Source organism: Chaetodon trifascialis, chromosome 10 (assembly GCF_039877785.1).
Source record: "Chaetodon trifascialis isolate fChaTrf1 chromosome 10, fChaTrf1.hap1, whole genome shotgun sequence".
Taxonomy (NCBI): Eukaryota; Metazoa; Chordata; class Actinopteri; order Chaetodontiformes; family Chaetodontidae; genus Chaetodon; species Chaetodon trifascialis.
The window spans coordinates 366,358-383,520 of NC_092065.1; the positions used below are offsets into that span (position 1 = coordinate 366,358).

The window sequence follows — 17,163 nt, forward strand, 5'->3', positions numbered from 1 at the left end:
TTCTACTTATCCTTATTTTAAATAGGTCATAAAAAAATATCAATAATTATCGATATCTACCAATATAAAACACTTATATCGCAATAGAGTTTTCAGCCATATTGCCCAGCCCTAACTGGGACCCTGGAACAACAGGAAGACACCTTTATTCAATACAACAAGAAGTGGGTACACCGAGGACAGTGAAAAGAAGTACTAGAGAGGAAAACATCATAACAAGGTTGAGGGTTGGACACACAAAACTCAATAAAACACTTCATTTAATAAACAAACATCCTTCAGGACTGTGTGAATATTGCCAGGTACAGGAATCAGTAGAGCATGTAATTCTCCACTGCCAAAAGTATTCCATAGAGCGAGAAACACTAAAGCAAGAAGTCATGAAACAGGGCATAGGAGAGCTAAGCCTAAAAATGTATTTGCCTGTTGCTTAGGGGGTATAATTCATTTTATGAAAAACCCGAATCTGATTAAAAGAGTCTAGTGGGTTTTTTTTGTTTGGTTTTTTTTTCCTCCTTCTATCTCTGGTCCACACTCCAACATAGTAGGTGGCGGTAATGCTCCATAAAGCTGGTTGCCACCCGCCATAAAACAGGAAGAAGAAGAAGAAGAAGAAGAAGAAGAAGAAGAAGAAGAAGAAGAAGAAGAAGAAGAAGAAGAAGAAGTTCCGTTGTTCTTCCTGGAGTCTAACCGTAGGAGACAAAGGTGCATGTTGCAACGAAATTGACCAGGAATATTTGATAATCTTGGGAGTATTAATACCGTAGATATTTGTGGAAACAATGAGGATATCCTGAAATGATATTGTGACATGGTAGCACTTCCGAAAGTGTGGATAATTATCACTGCCTCACTGATGAATACGACCAGAACGGGTTTCAGGAGTAGCTTCTGCTGCATTCATAAACACTTCTTTAGGACTCAACAACCACTGAGCCTTGTTTTTGGGATCACAAAGCGCGACATAATCCTGTTGGTTAACAATGGCTGGAAAAGGTAAAATGAATATAGAGCATCTCGACGGAGTTGTCAGGCTCCGACAGGAACACGAGAAGGTAATTCATCCAGTTAACACGAAACAGCTTGCTGGCTAGTAACGTCTAACCAAACCACAGTCAGCTACTAGCCATGCGGTGGACCAGCAAAGGACTTTGAACCAAGAGTGGATCTCGTGAAGTTTTTTAAAATTGTTATATATATATATATATATATATATGTGTGTGTGTGTGTGTGTGTGTGTGTGTGTGTGGAGAGAGAGAGAGACATTTAGACACTAATTGTACTAACCTGTGCGTTACGTTAGTAAATTGTGAGTTTTATTGTTTTGCCTGTCTATTTTCCAGAAGCTTCATACTGTGCAGCCACTCAAGTTAAAGTTCTTTTTAAGTAAATGTTGCTGGAGGTGTGTTTAGTTTCATTTCTTTGCACTTCTGTGTTTCATGCTATTTATGAATTGTCCAGCAACTAGTTAACAATAGGTAACAATAGTATACTTTTTCTCTACTCAAATGCCGAAATCATCTTAATGTACATAATGCACAGTATTTGATATTGAAATTACATTAATATTTCTCATTATTGTGTGGGTGGCTTCATGTAGATTGAAACAAACTTTGGTAACTGTCACTATACATAAAGTGCCACCATGTATCACAGTGAAGGGCTGTGTGTCCTGATCATTTCGATCTAGTTTTCACAGCAGGGTTGTCTCGTTGGGTATTTTGTCTGTTTCCCTGTGTGTGGGATGATTCTTTAAATTAGACAAAACATTAACAATCTGCATTTGCATCGTAGCATTTGTAGTACCAATCAAATAAGATAGTGATCAGAAAATGCCTATGAATTCAGATTGCGCTTGTGGCAGTAATCAAATTTGCCATTTTACCATAACTCTGTTACTCTTGTTAAAGCCTTGAGACAAGACTGTATGTTGCATAGATTTTCAATGTGATTCTTATTGAAATAATTTGTCCTAAAAACAGGTGGTGAAAGACTGTGAAAGTCGGATTCAGCACTGGTAAGCATTAAGAAAATCCCATGCAGTATTTGAACAGTTGCATAGTTTGTTGAGTTTGTTGCTCGCTTTTGAGTCCATTATGAAAAATCTTGATTCACACAAAGCATCAAAAATGTGGTCAATATAGTTTTTAATATGAGAGCATTTTCCTTGGAGATACAGAAACCATGCATATCTGGGGTGAGAACTTATTTACCTGGTAAATGTGCTATTCTGCACAAGTTTTAGTAACTCTTGGTAGGTCACAGCCAAGATTTCAATGGCTCTGAACTTACTGGTCTCTCAGTGATCCAGTTCTATGATGTTATAATACACTCTCATATCCTCCAATGAAGTTTGTATTCAGTTGAAGCACAGTTGGTATTGTGCCATGTTATAACTGCATTATTTATTTTGTAATGGTAACTGCATTTGGCTTTCAAAATCAACACAATCAGAAGTGTTTGTTTCAAATATACTGTAATTAGACCATTTATTCCTCATTCTGATATACAGTTGAAAAAGCAAGATGCAGCAAGTAAAAATCTCCATTCATATGAAAAGGCAACCCCTCGCAAAGGGTTTCTTTCCCAGTCACATAAGCAGTATTTTAAAAAGAAGCCTCTGTCTACATGGAAACACTAAAACAATTGAATCGTTGCCAAGAGCACGCCAAACCAAATGTCAGAGACATAAAGCTAAGAAAAAAACTTGAAACTCCCTGTCTACACATCAACACTGCAAATGGAGTGACCTAAAACTGAGTTTTTGTGTGGATGAATTGCCAAAATGCATAGGAAAAAAAATCACATTTTGACAAAATACCAATGTATGTTTGAACCAGGCATGACTCTTGTGTTTTGGCATAGGACAAAGGACACTTTATGCTTCTTATTGATACATTGAGTCCAATGACCCCATGTAATTCCTAATGCAGTTCCATCCTCCTTTAATCTAAACAGAGGAGTAATTAGGCAGAATAACTTCAAAAACCTGTGTGTGCGGTGACTTTAAAACAGGACTACTAAGCACAGTGAAATTGTTCTTGCCAGTTGTGAATTCAAGTGTGGTGTGGCCAGAGTATTGTAATGTGGGTCCAAAAGTCCAACATTCAGCCCACCCCATCTGTGTCTCAACTCTGCACTTTTAACAGTGCATCTACAGTCTATATTTACAGGCAGAGCATACATGGTCAAAACAGTTCATTGAAACAGCTGGAAGTTTATTTTTCATAATGAAAATTGGAAATTCTTCGTTGTGTTTTTATGTAAAGCACAACAACTGTAAGTCCACAATCTTATTGATATGGTGTATCAAATACAGAAATTCTTCCTACTGCTCTAACTTGGTGATATAGTGGCAACAGTCACCACAAAAATATATTTGCTTGAGTGTCAATTTTCCTTTCTGATGAAGACTTTGAATGATGCATTTAGGGGGCTCTCACACCTAACTTTGGTCCAGACTTTCAGACTGACAGACAGTTTCATTAGAACAAAATTCCAAGTATGAAACCTCCCAGGAAATTGGCCCAGATAAAAATTTAAAGGTATGAAACCTTCACAGGACATTGGTCCGGATCAAACTAAACCGTGGTTAGATTGGTCTGTTTTTGAATGGTTTGTACTTCTGGACAAATTGCAGGAAGTTAGACAGGGTTTTGTCAAAACTTGAAAAGGAAACTTGAGCTGGGATAGCAGATAGGAATGAAACCAAGTTTTTCATTGGAGTATGGTCTGACAATGTTTATAAAAAGTCGATTGGAAAACAGCTTTTAAAAAAATGCAGACACTTTCCTGGTGTTTTCAAAGAGGATGAGAGAGAGGACAAGGACTTTTGTTTGGTGAATTTGAACTAATCTCAACTATTGTGTTTGATCTTGCTGCTGCTGGTCGTAATGATCTTATTTTAATTTGTCAGTTGCACTCCAATCTACAAACCAATCTGTGTCAGGTATAGGGAGACACAGCCCATGTAGGTGATGACAGCAGGAAGTAGGTTTGCCAAGTAAAGTCCTTTATTTCTTGCATCATTGCAATATTAAACCAAAACTAGCCAGATCAAATGGATACAAATGAATAACTGTGACACCTTGGCCACCTGGTTTACACCAAGTCTCTTCCCTTGAACAGGCACTTCTAAATGACTCTACAGCATCTGTTTCATTCCCATTACTCTTTTTAACACCCCAAAATGAACCAAACAAACAAATTTGGACAACAATGGCGTCAGAGGAGAGCTGTGGCTTCAAATGAAAGAAATCAAAAACAAAAAAAACAACATTTCTTTCAATAATTTTTTTGCCTAACATCATATTAAATCTATGCTTTTGCAGGAAGAAGGTGTCAGGTGACTATGTAGCCCTGAATGACTGCCTTCACACTCTTCCAGACCAACTGTCTTATGACATCATGGTGAGTGCAAACCTTGTTTAAAATGGAAAGAACAAACACACACAGTGACACAACTTGTGCCTTTTGGGTTAGTTTGAAGATAGATTTCTGTTGCAAATGGCAAATTTATTATTTACCAGTGTCTCATCAGTGTCTACCAGAGGCTCACCCTAAAAAGCATTTATTTTTACTACTGACACTGAAAGTTTTATTTCTTCTTTTCTCCTACCAGGGCTCCAGACTAACTTCTAAAATTTAGGAGCACCACTTGAATAAACATAATATGGAACACATTCATATTTCTTTCCTCGTGAATGCATTGGCAATAAATAGACAATTTGCAGAAATAACAAGGAGAAAAACTTTGAACTTAGTGTTAACTATAATGCTTGCCATTTTCTTTCTGGGATACAGACTGTATGTGTGGTACACAAGTATTTGTGGTGGGAAAGGAGGATTTGCTGAGTATTAAGTCCATTTTTATAATCCTTCTGATGCTGACTGTATTGCATACGAAACACTGAGGTGTTTTCAAGGAAGTTTCACACTGAATCCAAGTAACACATGTCAGGCACCTGGAGAGTATGGGTATAGGGTATCTGCTTCTTGTGCACAGTGACTTTTGTGGGCAATAGGATGTTTAAGCTCTTGATTACAACGTAGATCTGGCAACTAGAGCTTGCTCTAAAATATGGAGGTTTGCATTCATTTAATAATCTTTAAATGTACCATACTCCCCTGCAGAGAGACACACAGAGAGACACCCTATCTAGATGAGTGAGAGGGAGTGTATAAGTATGAACAGAAATGCAGATGGGAGTCAAAAAATTTCTAAATCCAATGTTACTCTAAAATTGTATGGTTTATTGGTTAAGTATATGACTATATATAACTATACTATATATATATATATATATAAACTATACTATAGACTGGATTCTCTACTAATACACTGAGTGACGGCTGAGTGGTTCATTGCAAGTTGAATGCACATTGGTTGGTCAGAAACAATGATAATGAATAAATAAATAAATAAATAAATAAATAAATAAATAAATAAATAAATAAATAAATAAATAAATCATGGGACGAATAAAGGAATATTGAATCAGATGAATCAGATGATTGATGGCAGCATGTTTTGTTTTCTCTCCTGTGGTGGCCACATGGTATACAATGATGATTTAAAAAAAACAAAAAAACAAAAACATATTTACAAGTAGCATGGGTGGTCCTAGTTGTAAATTTTTTTTGTCTCCAAAAATGGTTGCTAAATGTGACTAAATGGTTGCAGTCTGGAGCCCTGCCTACTTTCATGTCCACATTCTGCCACCTACTTTATCTCAACTGTTTTCTTTGCTTATGCTATTTTTCTATCCACTGTGCCATGAACAGGTGCCATTTGGTCCTTTGGCCTTTATACCTGGAAAGCTGGTGCACACCAATGAGGTCAGAGCATTGCTTGGTGACAACTGGTTCGCTAAATGCTCTGCCAAGCAGGCTCAAAAAATTGTCAACCACAGGATGAAACGTGAGTCTGTTTTCTGTCTTCTCAGAAGCACAGCATTGTCATTTTAATGTGGTCACTCAACACTGCTCTTCGTCATCCAGCAGAGGGTATTGTCGCATCAATTCTAGATAGCTTGTAACTAACTGAACCATTATGTTGATGTTGAAAAAAACATAATGTGAAGTCTAATGCTGCTTCTAATAACTGTACTGAATTGCGTTTAGTGAAGTGTTATGCTGCTTCTAATAACTCTATTGATTTGCATTTAGTGAAGTGTTATGCTGCTTCTAAACACGTACTGATTTTCGACACACGCAGGGTTCTTTATTTCAGATGAGGTTAAAGGGTTGCAAGCTGCAAGGCACATTTGCACACTCAATGTGCTGCTGTTTGTTTCATTTATTTCAGGTCACCACTATCACTGCCTTTGTTAGGGTTAGGGTTCCTCTCCTGGTCAAATTAAGTCCTGTAAATGCAAGAAAAGAAGGAAAAGAAAATGTGTTTTTCCAACATGGGCTGTGTGTAGCAATACTTACAAACTGCCCTGCTGTTCATTTTACCTCTGAAAATTCGATATTGATTCAAATGGACCCAAGAAATGATCTCTGATATGAACATTAGTAAAGTGCTTAGTGAAGCACAAACGTGCATGGTGGCATAGTTAACTGAAAAGTATCAGACAGCATCTGAGTTTTCAGGCCTTCAGTGTTTGACCTTTCCTTTGGAGGGGCTGAAGTGGTAATCAGGGCAGAAAATACTATGAACCGTTTGTGTCCTCATTTTTAGCCCCCCAGCTGGTTGTCATTGTTGTTTTGAAATTATTTACATTATTAAATGTTTTGTTTAAATCTGTATCAGCTAGTTTTTGCCCGCTTGGTTTTGACAGTCTACCAATTCAATTCTCTTGAATGCATATTTTGATGACAGTGCACCTGTTTTCTGTAGATGTGAAGAGCGAACTAGATGATCTGTCAAAGACGATGAAAAACTTTGAAGCCAGAGTTGGGTTTGTGAAGAATTTGGAAACCATGTCAGCTGTACGTTGCATCACTGCATGTTGTTTCACAGAGCAGGTATCATAGAAGACTTAAATAGGGACAAATATACTGACTTTGTGTTTTCTTTAGAGTAAAGGAGACTATGTTGACATTAGAGAAGAGACTGGAAACAATGCTGTTACCAAAGGTATTTTTGTCAGCCTTACTTCTGCACTGATTTATTTGCCAACCCATTTTCAAAATCTACATGAAACTCTGACATTTAGGAATTTATTTCCCATCTTGTCTGCTTTAACAGGAAAGCAAAGAGTAGCTCACAAACCAAATTCTAAGCCCAAGTTGGATGGTGTGTGTGATCTAAAAGAGGAGGATAAGGAGAATGAAGGAGAGGGTAGAGATGGAGGGAGCAGAAAAGGCATTGTGACTGAGGAGGAGTTGTGGGCTCGATTGGATGAACTTGAGAAACTGGAGGAGCTACAAGATGAGCAGGACAGGTAGATGAGCACAATCAGGGTGTTCTTGTAGTAATCATAATAATTGTACATTTTGTAACCTCTGGAAGGATTAAATATTTTTCTCCAGGTCATCTGATCATGCAGACACGAATGGTGAGGACACATCATCCTTTTCCTCAGAAGAGGAAAAGGAGGAAGACGCAGCACCTCTGGTAAACGGACTGAGTCTGCAGCCCAGGTGGACTTCCATGCCTTACAGTAAAGTGTCACACACTGTAGACAGCAAAGAGGAAGGAGATGATGAGGAAGAGGAAGGCAACTGTTTGCCTACCATCTTTTTTTCTCACACAGTTGAACCCAAGAAGGTCAGAGAGATAAGTGGCTGAACGTTCTTCAGATTTGATGTAGGATTGTATATTCTCCCCTTTTCTTTTAATTCTATAGTTTAATTCTGTTTTGGTGACTTTCTCTATACCCTGTCTCTGTCTTTTGTTTCAGGTGAGGATAAACACAGGAAAAAACACCACGCTGAAGTTCAGTGAAAGGAAAGAGCAGAAGGAACACTCGAAGCGGAAAAAGAAAAATGGCCACAATAATGGACACTCCCATCATGAACACAAAATCACAACACCAGCAGATATTTACAGGTAACAATGCCTTAAAGTGTATTTAAATTACTGGCATTATGAATTTCTTACAGAATAAATTCAGAAACATTACAATTTTCAAAGAAACATTACACTTATGAGGTCTGTTGTTTTTGTCAGGTTGTTTGTGGACATGAAGAATGGAGAGCCCATCCCCAGGAAGTCCATCTTAAAGTCACGTAGCAGAGAGAACAGCGTGTGCAGTGACACGAGTGAGAGCAGCGCAGCAGATTTTGAAGAACGGCGGATGATTGGACGTAGCTTCAGTCATGATGAGGCAACTCACAGTGACACCAGTGACGGCATTGCAGAGGAGGACAGTCCCACAGCGGTCTCACTGCACCCCACCAGCCGATTTGAAGTAAAGTTTTTACTTGTTGTTTTATTTATTTATTAATTTTTTTTCCCCTGAACAGATATCATTCAAGTTTCCTTGAATCTCAATTAGAGTGTGGAGGAATCTGCAATTTACCTCTATTATGTAACGGCTCATGAAAGTTACACCTGTCATCCTCCAATCTCGTAATGACAACATGCCAGTACTCCCACAGAAGCCTGTTTGAGATCAAATGGGGGCAGCCTGTGGTCGATAAGTAATTAACTGTCAGCCACAAGAGGCACTTTGATGGCTTGATTCCACCAGGCACATCCGTCAGAGCTGATTGCAGCCATTCCAGATGTGTTCCACCAAACGTGCTGCAGTGCGTTTGAGAAGCTTCCCAGAAGCGTCTCTCTGCTCTGCTGAAAATACACTCTTAGTTTACTTTTGAAGGGCATTGTGTCAAGCTGCAAAGAACAGATCGAGCCAGGTGGGAAGTCAGACACAAGAGTATCCAGTCAATTTGCAAACTCCCTATGCGGGCTCCTGATAGTAAAAACAGACCCATGGTCAACAAAGTCAACAAAATCAGGCTAGCAAAATGTTCTGCTTCTGAAACACTTCCAGTGGGCTGTGGGAGCACAGAACAAAGCGCTGTAAGCTTTTTTAAGTTTCAGTAAGGTAAAAATGTTCATTCTTAGAATACCAACTTAAGACTGGTATATTTACCATTTACTTCTGTTATCTGCAGGCTTTTTCAGGTACAGTGGTAGAAAAGGACCCAATGCCTTTAGCTGTCCCCCATCTGACCATCACTCCACCAGTTCTGCCTACCATAATGGAGAGGAAACAGGAGGAGTTGGTGCCTGATGCCGCACCACCCCAGCTGACCCCAAAAGGGGTGTCAAAGTTTAAAGCTGCCAGGTTGGACAAAAAGTGACAAAGTAATTATCAGATATCCATATTTCACAATAACTTGTTTGTTTCTATAAAAGTCAGTTTTTTTTCCCACATCCAATGGACAAAGCGCTGACCATCCTCTCTTCTCCTCTCCTTTTCTTCCTTTCATATGTCTTTCCCTTCTAACCAGACAGTGAATGAGTGAGGAAAAGCACAGTAGCAACATTAATGAATCAGCCTTGTGTACAATACTGCTTTTTAACAAGCTGCAAACTCTGGCGGCTTTGGCTTATCTGCTCCTACGGTATTAGCGGCACTGAGCAGTTCTCCGTCTTTCTGTGGAACCTCTTTTAACTATTTGCTGTCACATGTGACTGTCTGTCACATATTTACCTGTCTTCTGCTTCTCTGTTGATACATGCTCTTAGGTATGACTCTAGACTTTGGAACTTGGGATGAATTGACTTGTTTTGTTTCTTTTTTAAAGTACTGTTCAGTAAACAGAATCAAATCGACTAGCTCTTGTTTCACATTTTCCTGACCTGCTTAATGAATGTATGTATTCCTTTGTGACAAGTTTATGTAATGACAAAAAGTATATTGGTGATAAGTAAAAGGAAAAGAAACCATTTTGGTTACAAGTTTTGTTTCTTCTTTCTACCTTGAAAGAAAATATTGTTCTGTGTTAATTTCTTTTTTAGAAATGGTCTTCTGATAGGCAGTTATTGTGTGTGTGAATATCTTGGTCAGTTTCCCCAAATTCGTGTTACTCTAGATAGTAATGGCATTTAATAGTAATATTTTTGCCCTTGATACCTATTGTAGCTTGTTGTGATCTTTAAATTGCTATTAGTAGACACAGGCTTAGCTCATATGGTTTTTTATGAGTTATTATTACTCCTTGTGAATTTCCTGTTGTGCATTAAAATTTGAAGAGCTAAGGAAAACGCCATCTTTGCTTATTGCAGCTACACTTTGTAAGCAAGCAATAACATTTCATAAAAGTTGTGAAGCAAACTGAGCACAAAATGCCTTTTCCTTTTAGTAAAAGTACAATCACACTATAGACTTAATGGAAGACAAGGAATTTCCAAGACAACCACTCTGACAAAGAATCAAGTGTAGCGTGCGTCTAAAATCCACATTTAACTGCTGAGGAACAGTCTGATTTAGAGGTCTGCAGTTCATGGTTGCATCAGTGAGCTCAGGAAAAACAGATAACACAGCTGCATTGTGTGACATGGATGACGGGAAATGCCACGAAATCACTGAGGTCAAACATTTAATGACTTCTGCCCTGGTGCACTCACCCCCATCATCACCAAGTGCTGTGAGAGGCTGGTCTTGGCCCACCTCAAATGCTGTCTTACCCCACACTGGACAACATCAGTTTGCCTACCGACCAAACAGATAGAAGGAGGATGCCATCTCCACGGCACTGCACTCCACCCTGACGCATCTGGACAACACCTACGCCAGGATGCTGTTCATTGACTTGAGCTCAGCGTTCAACACAGTCATCCCCTCCAAACTGGTCAACAAACTCAGCGACCTCGGCATCAGCACTTCCCTCTGCAACTGACCCTGGACTTCCTGATCAACAGACTCCAGTCTGTTAGGTTAGACAACCACACCTCTGCCACCATGACCCTGAACACCAGCGTCCCACGGGGCTGTGGCTCAGGAGGTTTAGCGGTCAGCCACCGACCAGGAGCTTTGATCCCTGGCCTTGGCAGTCCACACGCTGAAGTGTCCTTGGGCAAGATACTGAACCCCAAAAACTGCCCCTGATGCTGTGCCATCGGTGTATGAATTCATATGTACGTCGCTTTGGATAAAAGCGTCTGCCTAATGACTAATTGTAATTGTGAGAAGACCAAGGAGCTCTTCGTGGACTACAGGAAACCAAAGGCTGCAGTCCAACCTCCATTCACATTGATGTGGCTGAGGTAGAACGTGTATCCAGCTTCAAGTTCCTGGGCGTCCACATCTCTGAGGACCTCTTCTGGACACTCAATTCCTCCACCTTGATAAAGAAGGCTCAACAGCGACTCGACATCCTGAGAAGACTGAGGAAAGTTAACCTGGCTTGTTAAATCCTAGTCAACTTCTACCGCTGCACCATTGAGAGCATCCTGATTAACTGCATCTCAGCATGGCACAACAGCTACACAGTCTCTAAGCAGAAGGCCCTGCAACAGGTGGTAAAAACTGCCCAGTCCATCACTCGTGCCCAGCTAACTGCTGTCGAGGACCTCCAGTACAAGCGGTGTCTGAGAAGGGCACGCAGCATCAGCAGTGACAGCTCCCACCCCAACCATGGACTGTTTGCCCCCCTGGTAGGGGGTTCAGGAGTATCCGTTCCCGCACCAGTGGGCACAGGAACAGCTTCTTCCCCAGAGCTGTTACCCTGCTGAACTCTGTCCACCAGCAGCCCCCCCTCTAACATCCACCTCCCTCCCATCGACACTGACACCCCCTCTGCCACCTCATGATGCTACAGCTATAGACTGTATACTAACTGGCCTTGGATGGTTGAGCAATAATTTCTTAAATGAGAACAAAACTGAAATTATACGTCAGTGCTAAAACTAAAGATGCTATACAACAAAAGGTTATTATTATTAGATACTTATTTTTTCCCTGGCTACTGACAGTGAATATTTGGCATTGCTTACAATAATCATTTTCAGCTCAGACTATCTTTAAAACCAGGGGTGGCCATGAAATGACTACCACTCTGAACTGTGCTCCATTGTTTGATGTAATTTAGATTTTTAGTGGGGCAACTCATAGACAACTCTGCTTAAACTCTCCCACAAGCAGCTTTAATTAAAGCTGTGACTTGAGAGCTGAAAGACTATCACTCCATTTTCAGTTAGAGGGTGGGAGTGCCAGTCTCTGATAAGAAGCTTTTAAACAAGTCCTGAGGTGGCTCTGCCCTGCACCCCCTCCATCAGGATTATTTTTTCAATATGAAAATCCAGGTATCATGAGACAGATTAGGCAATGCTTAACATACTAGTTTTGTGCTGGTGAGACATGGATCAATGGACTCATGTAGGTCAAGCTGTGAAGGTGTATGTTGGAAGGATAGAACTACATTACTAAGAAATCTACCATGCATATGTAATGGGCTGGAACATGTCTGTTCGACATTTCAGGGATTATGAGGGAATTTAGTGAGTTGTGTGATGAAGGATTCAAGTAGGTATTGTTTTCCAGACAGGTTCTCAGGTCTGAGAGGGGGAGAGAAAGAATTGTACTTAGCTCCAAATGTCAGAGGAATGGAAACAGAAGCCAGCATATCCGCTTCACTACTTTTTGGATATTAAAGATTAAGCAACAAAGTGTCTCAACCTACATAATTTACACTCACAACCTGCAGTCATGGAAAAATATTAGACCACTGTTGTTTTTTCAATTTCTTGTTCATTTTAATACCTGGTACAACTAAAGGTACATTTGTATGGACAAATATAATGATAACAACAAAAATAGCTCATAAGAGTTAAATTTAAAAGCTGATATATAGCCATTTTCTATGGTTTTCTTGATAATAACCAAAATCACACAAGTTCTTACATCAATAGCTACGGCATTGTACAGCCAAAAACAGTGCTTTTAGGCATTCCATGTTTTCTTTTCTGTCTGTTAGTCAAATGATACACACAGCACTAGTACTTGATTGCATAACCATTGTTTTTGATGACTGCAGCCATGCGTCTTGGCATGCTCTCCACCAGCTTCTGACATTGTTCTGCTGTCACAGCAGCCCATTCCTATTGCAAAAATTCAAACAAATTTGCTTTGTTTTGGGGCTTGTGGTTCTCCATTTTGAGTTTGATGATGTTCCACGGGTTTTCAATTGGATTTAGATCTGGTGATTGAGCAGGCCAAGGCATGGTTCGAATATTCTGGTTCTCCATCCAGGCTTTAACTGACCTTGCTGTGTGGCAAGGGGCATTGTCTTGTTGGAAAATCTACTCAAGGCAGGAAGGAGTTTATCAACTGATGGAAGAAGACTGTTTTCAAGAGTAGCCCTGTGCGTGACCTGGTTCATTCACCCTTCACACAATTGCATTTGCCCTGTTCCACCCATACTGAAACAAACCCAGATCATCACCGATCCACCCCCATGTTTTACTGTAGGGGCAAGACAGTCTGGTTTGTAGGCTTCTCCGGGCTTCCTCCTAACCAGTAAATTGGCTGGAGTGGGCATCAACTCAAAATTGGATTCATCACTGAAGAGAACCATAGCCCAATCATCAACAGTCCAATCCTTGTGATCCCTAGCAAAGAGTAACTGGGCCTTCCTCTGCCTTTCGTTGATGAAGGGCTTCTTCCATGCCCTGTGTGACTTCAGACCACGGTCCTCTCATGGGGTAGAAAGACGTTTCCTGCCTCGACCAGCTAGCAATTTGGGAGTACCATGTTCGGCTTGCTTTTTCTTGGTGTAATGAACAGCTGTCTTGGAGATCCTCAGTTTTTTGGCTACCTGTCTCTCACTCATGCCAGTTTCCAGCCTTTGTGGCTTCACATAATTCTTTTGTTTTAGGCATTATGTGAGAGCTGAACTTCTGAGTTGTGCTACGGCTTGAATGTAAGCAGGAAACCAATCTAGGCATTTGCATGTGCAGTGCTGCTTATGACATGAAATGGCCTCTTACACCCTGAGAATACAATTAAGCTTAAGCATGTCATATAGGACATAAAGTATTATGGAATCAGCTGCATTTTTTTGTGTGTGTTCATTGTATTCTTCAGCTAATATACCTTTAGTGGTATCAGGCATTGAAATGAACAAAAAATTGAAGAAAACAAGGGTGGTCTAATAATTTTTTCATGACTGTATGGGAAAGTGGTTTTTCGTTCTTCACTTATTCCACTAATCACGCCGGAAATTATAGGGAAACAAATGTTCAGGTGATCCATGGTGATGTCACAGCTCTGCAACTTCATGACACTTTGATCCTCACACCGCTGCTTTTATTTATTTGCCCCTCATTATGTTTAAAAAAAAAAAAAAAAATCAAATGTTTGGACAAATAGCTATATTAATTATTATTAGATGATCAACTGAAAATTAACTTGCAACCTTTTTGATGATCAACTAATTGTTTTATGTAATCTATAAAACATGGTAAACTTTGTCTAGTTTCTGCTCTTAAATCTCAGCATTTATGTCCTTTACTTGACAGATACTATAGTAAAGTCAATTTCTTTGGTTTGAGAATAAAGCAGAAAAATAAGCAACTGCCCAAATATCTTAAAGTGAACTACAGCCAATCTACAAGACACTGAAACCAAGGACATGTTGCTGTGTTGGTCTTCCTTTGTGTTTTTATTTCTAGACTTCTGATTATGTCTAAGAATTTCTCAGAGAAGAATATGATTGGAATGCATTCACTTACTTGAATGAATGAATGAATGAATGAATGAATGAATGAATGAATGAATAAATAAATAAATAAATAAATAAATAAATAAATAAATAAACTTCTTCCATACTTTCTTTGAGGAAAAAGGTCAGGAGAATGGTAGAAATGTGACTGATGTTACAAGCATCAAATTAAGCTTCTAAAATGCCTAATCACTGAGGTTCATTCATCCTTTCTTCCCTTATACATCATGCCAACAAACAGTTTTGGGTACATAAAAAAAGAACACGTTTAAACATAATAGCACCGTTCCAGACGAATCCATCATGTTTAGCATAGTTTCAAAGCATATGAAAGAATAGCTATTGCACCAAATTTGACATCATTACACCACATAATACTTCCAAATATATGAAAAAGACTGTGTCCGGAACGGCAGTGCACTGTTAAGCACGATGCCAGTCTGTTGCACTTACACACCAGCAGCCAGATGAGGGAGACATACAGCTTCGGGACATGTCAAGCGTTCCGAGTATATATATATATATATATTTATTCTAATAGGATTTCATTGCCTCTTTCTTCAACTAGAAATAGTGCTGCGCAAAGTGCGCTGCTGCTTTTGTCTTTGTCTTGGTCAGAGCTTTATTCCACGGTTTGTTTGTTTCTTTAGTTTTGTTTTGTTTTTTTGTAATAGGAAGCGGGAGCTTAAGACGAAATCTGGGTTGCGTGCGTCAGTCTCCAGTTCAACATCGCTCTCCGCTGGACCCTAGTTAATCAACTCGTGTCCTCAGTGGCTGCACGAAATACTAGGCAGGTAAGAGAAAGCGCTGCCGCTCCTGAAAAATTACACAGGTCATTTATGAGAAGTGAGCGAGTTTAATTTTCTGCCGAGTCCCACAACTGCCACCATTGGCTTTTCTTTCGCAGGCAGCAGAAAGTACTGGCGAGAGCTAAAGGGAATTGTATTGTTAGTGTAAAAGAGTCTTGAAGAAGAGTGATATAGAAAACAGCAAATGTGTGTTTTTCTGGGTGTTTATTTGTACATTTGTTGTATGCATAGCAACATGAACGTGTCTTCTTACCATATATGAAGTCATAACGTTTGTCTTTAATTTCATTCATATTAATGCGTCATTACAATTTAATAACACAAAGAACCAGACCCCCCTATGAAATCCGAGCTAATGAAGTTGCGTAGTTGTGGCGATGTGGTGATTCAGTTGGCCTTATGTTTATTAAAAACAAAAAATAACCTGAAGTCAATTATTATACTTAGATTTTTAAAGTGGCATCTGTACAGAGTGGCACAGCTACTTTCAAATCGTCCGTCACCCTCTGCCCCCCTCCCCCTTCCTCCTGTTTTCAAATGCTCTCCTTTGAAGCGATGATGCCCCATCTGTCAAATGTGAGCTAAGAGAGACTGTGCTCTTCTCTTCTCAATTACTGAATTCTCCTCCTGCCAGCTAGGGTGGGACAGGAGGAGGAGGAGCAGGTGGGTGGCTGTCAGTGCAATCAATCAACATAAAATATTCAGTTTTGAATATACACATCATTTACTGCTGCTGCTGCCCTTTTTTGAAACATCCCTGAAAAGTTGGGATTTTTGTCTATGGCATTTTTTGGTAAATGGGACCATGTGTGTCTTGTGATTGGGGCCTGTGTGTATGTTCAAGTGACACCATCTTTTTAAAATGTAAACCTATATACTTTATGGACATTGCAGGCATATTTGAAAGTATTATCACCATAACTGATAGGAAATTGCAGGGAATGCACAAAACAGTGTTAAATGTGATGCCACTGCCATTTTCTCATTATGCTGCAATCAACAGGCCGGATGAACTCGGAAAAAAATCATTCAAAATTTTCAGGAAACTTTTAATCTCAAAGTGTCTGCTTTATGCTAATAATATCTCTGTGATGTTACCTCATGAAATTTGCCCAAGTACCATGGCTTTAAGTATTTGAGCTATGAGGCAATGCAGTGAAAAGCATAGCCCCTCATATGAGAACACAACAGTGAATAATTAATAACCTTGCTCCCAATTCCAGGAAAACAATAGCATATTGTAGGAACATTGCACTAATTGAACTAGAGCAAAATGCAGTTGACAAAATCTGGAATGCATCGCCATTGTTATAAAGAATGTCTGCATGAGTTTTGGTTTGGTTACTCTTGTATCTGTATATGGGCTACTGCATGTTAGCCTTTCAGATTAATCAGAACCCATTAAATACCCTCCTATCACCTGCTGGCAGTGTGTGAGATGGAAGTGCACATGCAGGAAGTTATTTTCTACAGCCCTCCTCTCTTGGTTGTCAGCTCCCATTAAGTAGGAAGATGTCATATCTGTAACACAGCTGAGTGCAGATGGCAGCGTGGAGGGGATGGCTCACTGATTTAAACAATGATTAATGAACAGAGATGGAAAACAAATTACACTGGACTATTGGAGGCAGGGAATTGTTTTTATGAAAATGTTAATTGTGTCTGCTAGGCTGATATCAGCAGTGGGGGAAGGGTGGAGTGAGGGCAAAGCAGTGAGGCAACCAAAGGTTTA

At 39.7% G+C, this 17,163-nt stretch overlaps 1 protein-coding gene across 4 annotated transcripts; it reads left to right on the forward strand.

Moving 5' to 3' along the window:
• The first annotated feature begins 588 nt into the window (after positions 1-588).
• uri1 (URI1 prefoldin like chaperone) lies at positions 589-9,847 on the forward strand. 4 transcript variants are annotated; one of them, XM_070972659.1, is made up of 12 exons: positions 589-705; positions 1,983-2,017; positions 4,332-4,410; positions 5,785-5,920; positions 6,845-6,936; positions 7,027-7,084; positions 7,196-7,391; positions 7,480-7,717; positions 7,851-7,999; positions 8,120-8,360; positions 9,070-9,262; positions 9,409-9,847. In XM_070972659.1, exons 3-11 carry the CDS (start codon positions 4,408-4,410, stop codon positions 9,256-9,258), a joined length of 1,302 nt encoding a protein of 433 aa, XP_070828760.1. In that variant the 5' UTR covers positions 589-705; positions 1,983-2,017; positions 4,332-4,407; the 3' UTR covers positions 9,259-9,262; positions 9,409-9,847. The 4 variants fall into 4 exon arrangements, with proteins under 4 accessions (XP_070828760.1, XP_070828759.1, XP_070828758.1 ...); XM_070972657.1 differs by having other exon boundaries at positions 623-1,055; XM_070972658.1 differs by having other exon boundaries at positions 9,070-9,847.
• The last annotated feature ends 7,316 nt before the right edge of the window (positions 9,848-17,163 follow it).

Coding starts and splice junctions, on each gene's coding strand:
- uri1 (XM_070972657.1), top strand. CDS start 984: ATGGCTGGAAAAGGTAAAATGAATATAGAGCATCTCGACGGAGTTGTC. Junction 7,085..7,195: donor AAACAATGCTGTTACCAAAG/GTATTTTTGTCA, acceptor CTGCTTTAACAG/GAAAGCAAAGAGTAGCTCAC. Junction 7,718..7,850: donor ACACAGTTGAACCCAAGAAG/GTCAGAGAGATA, acceptor CTTTTGTTTCAG/GTGAGGATAAACACAGGAAA.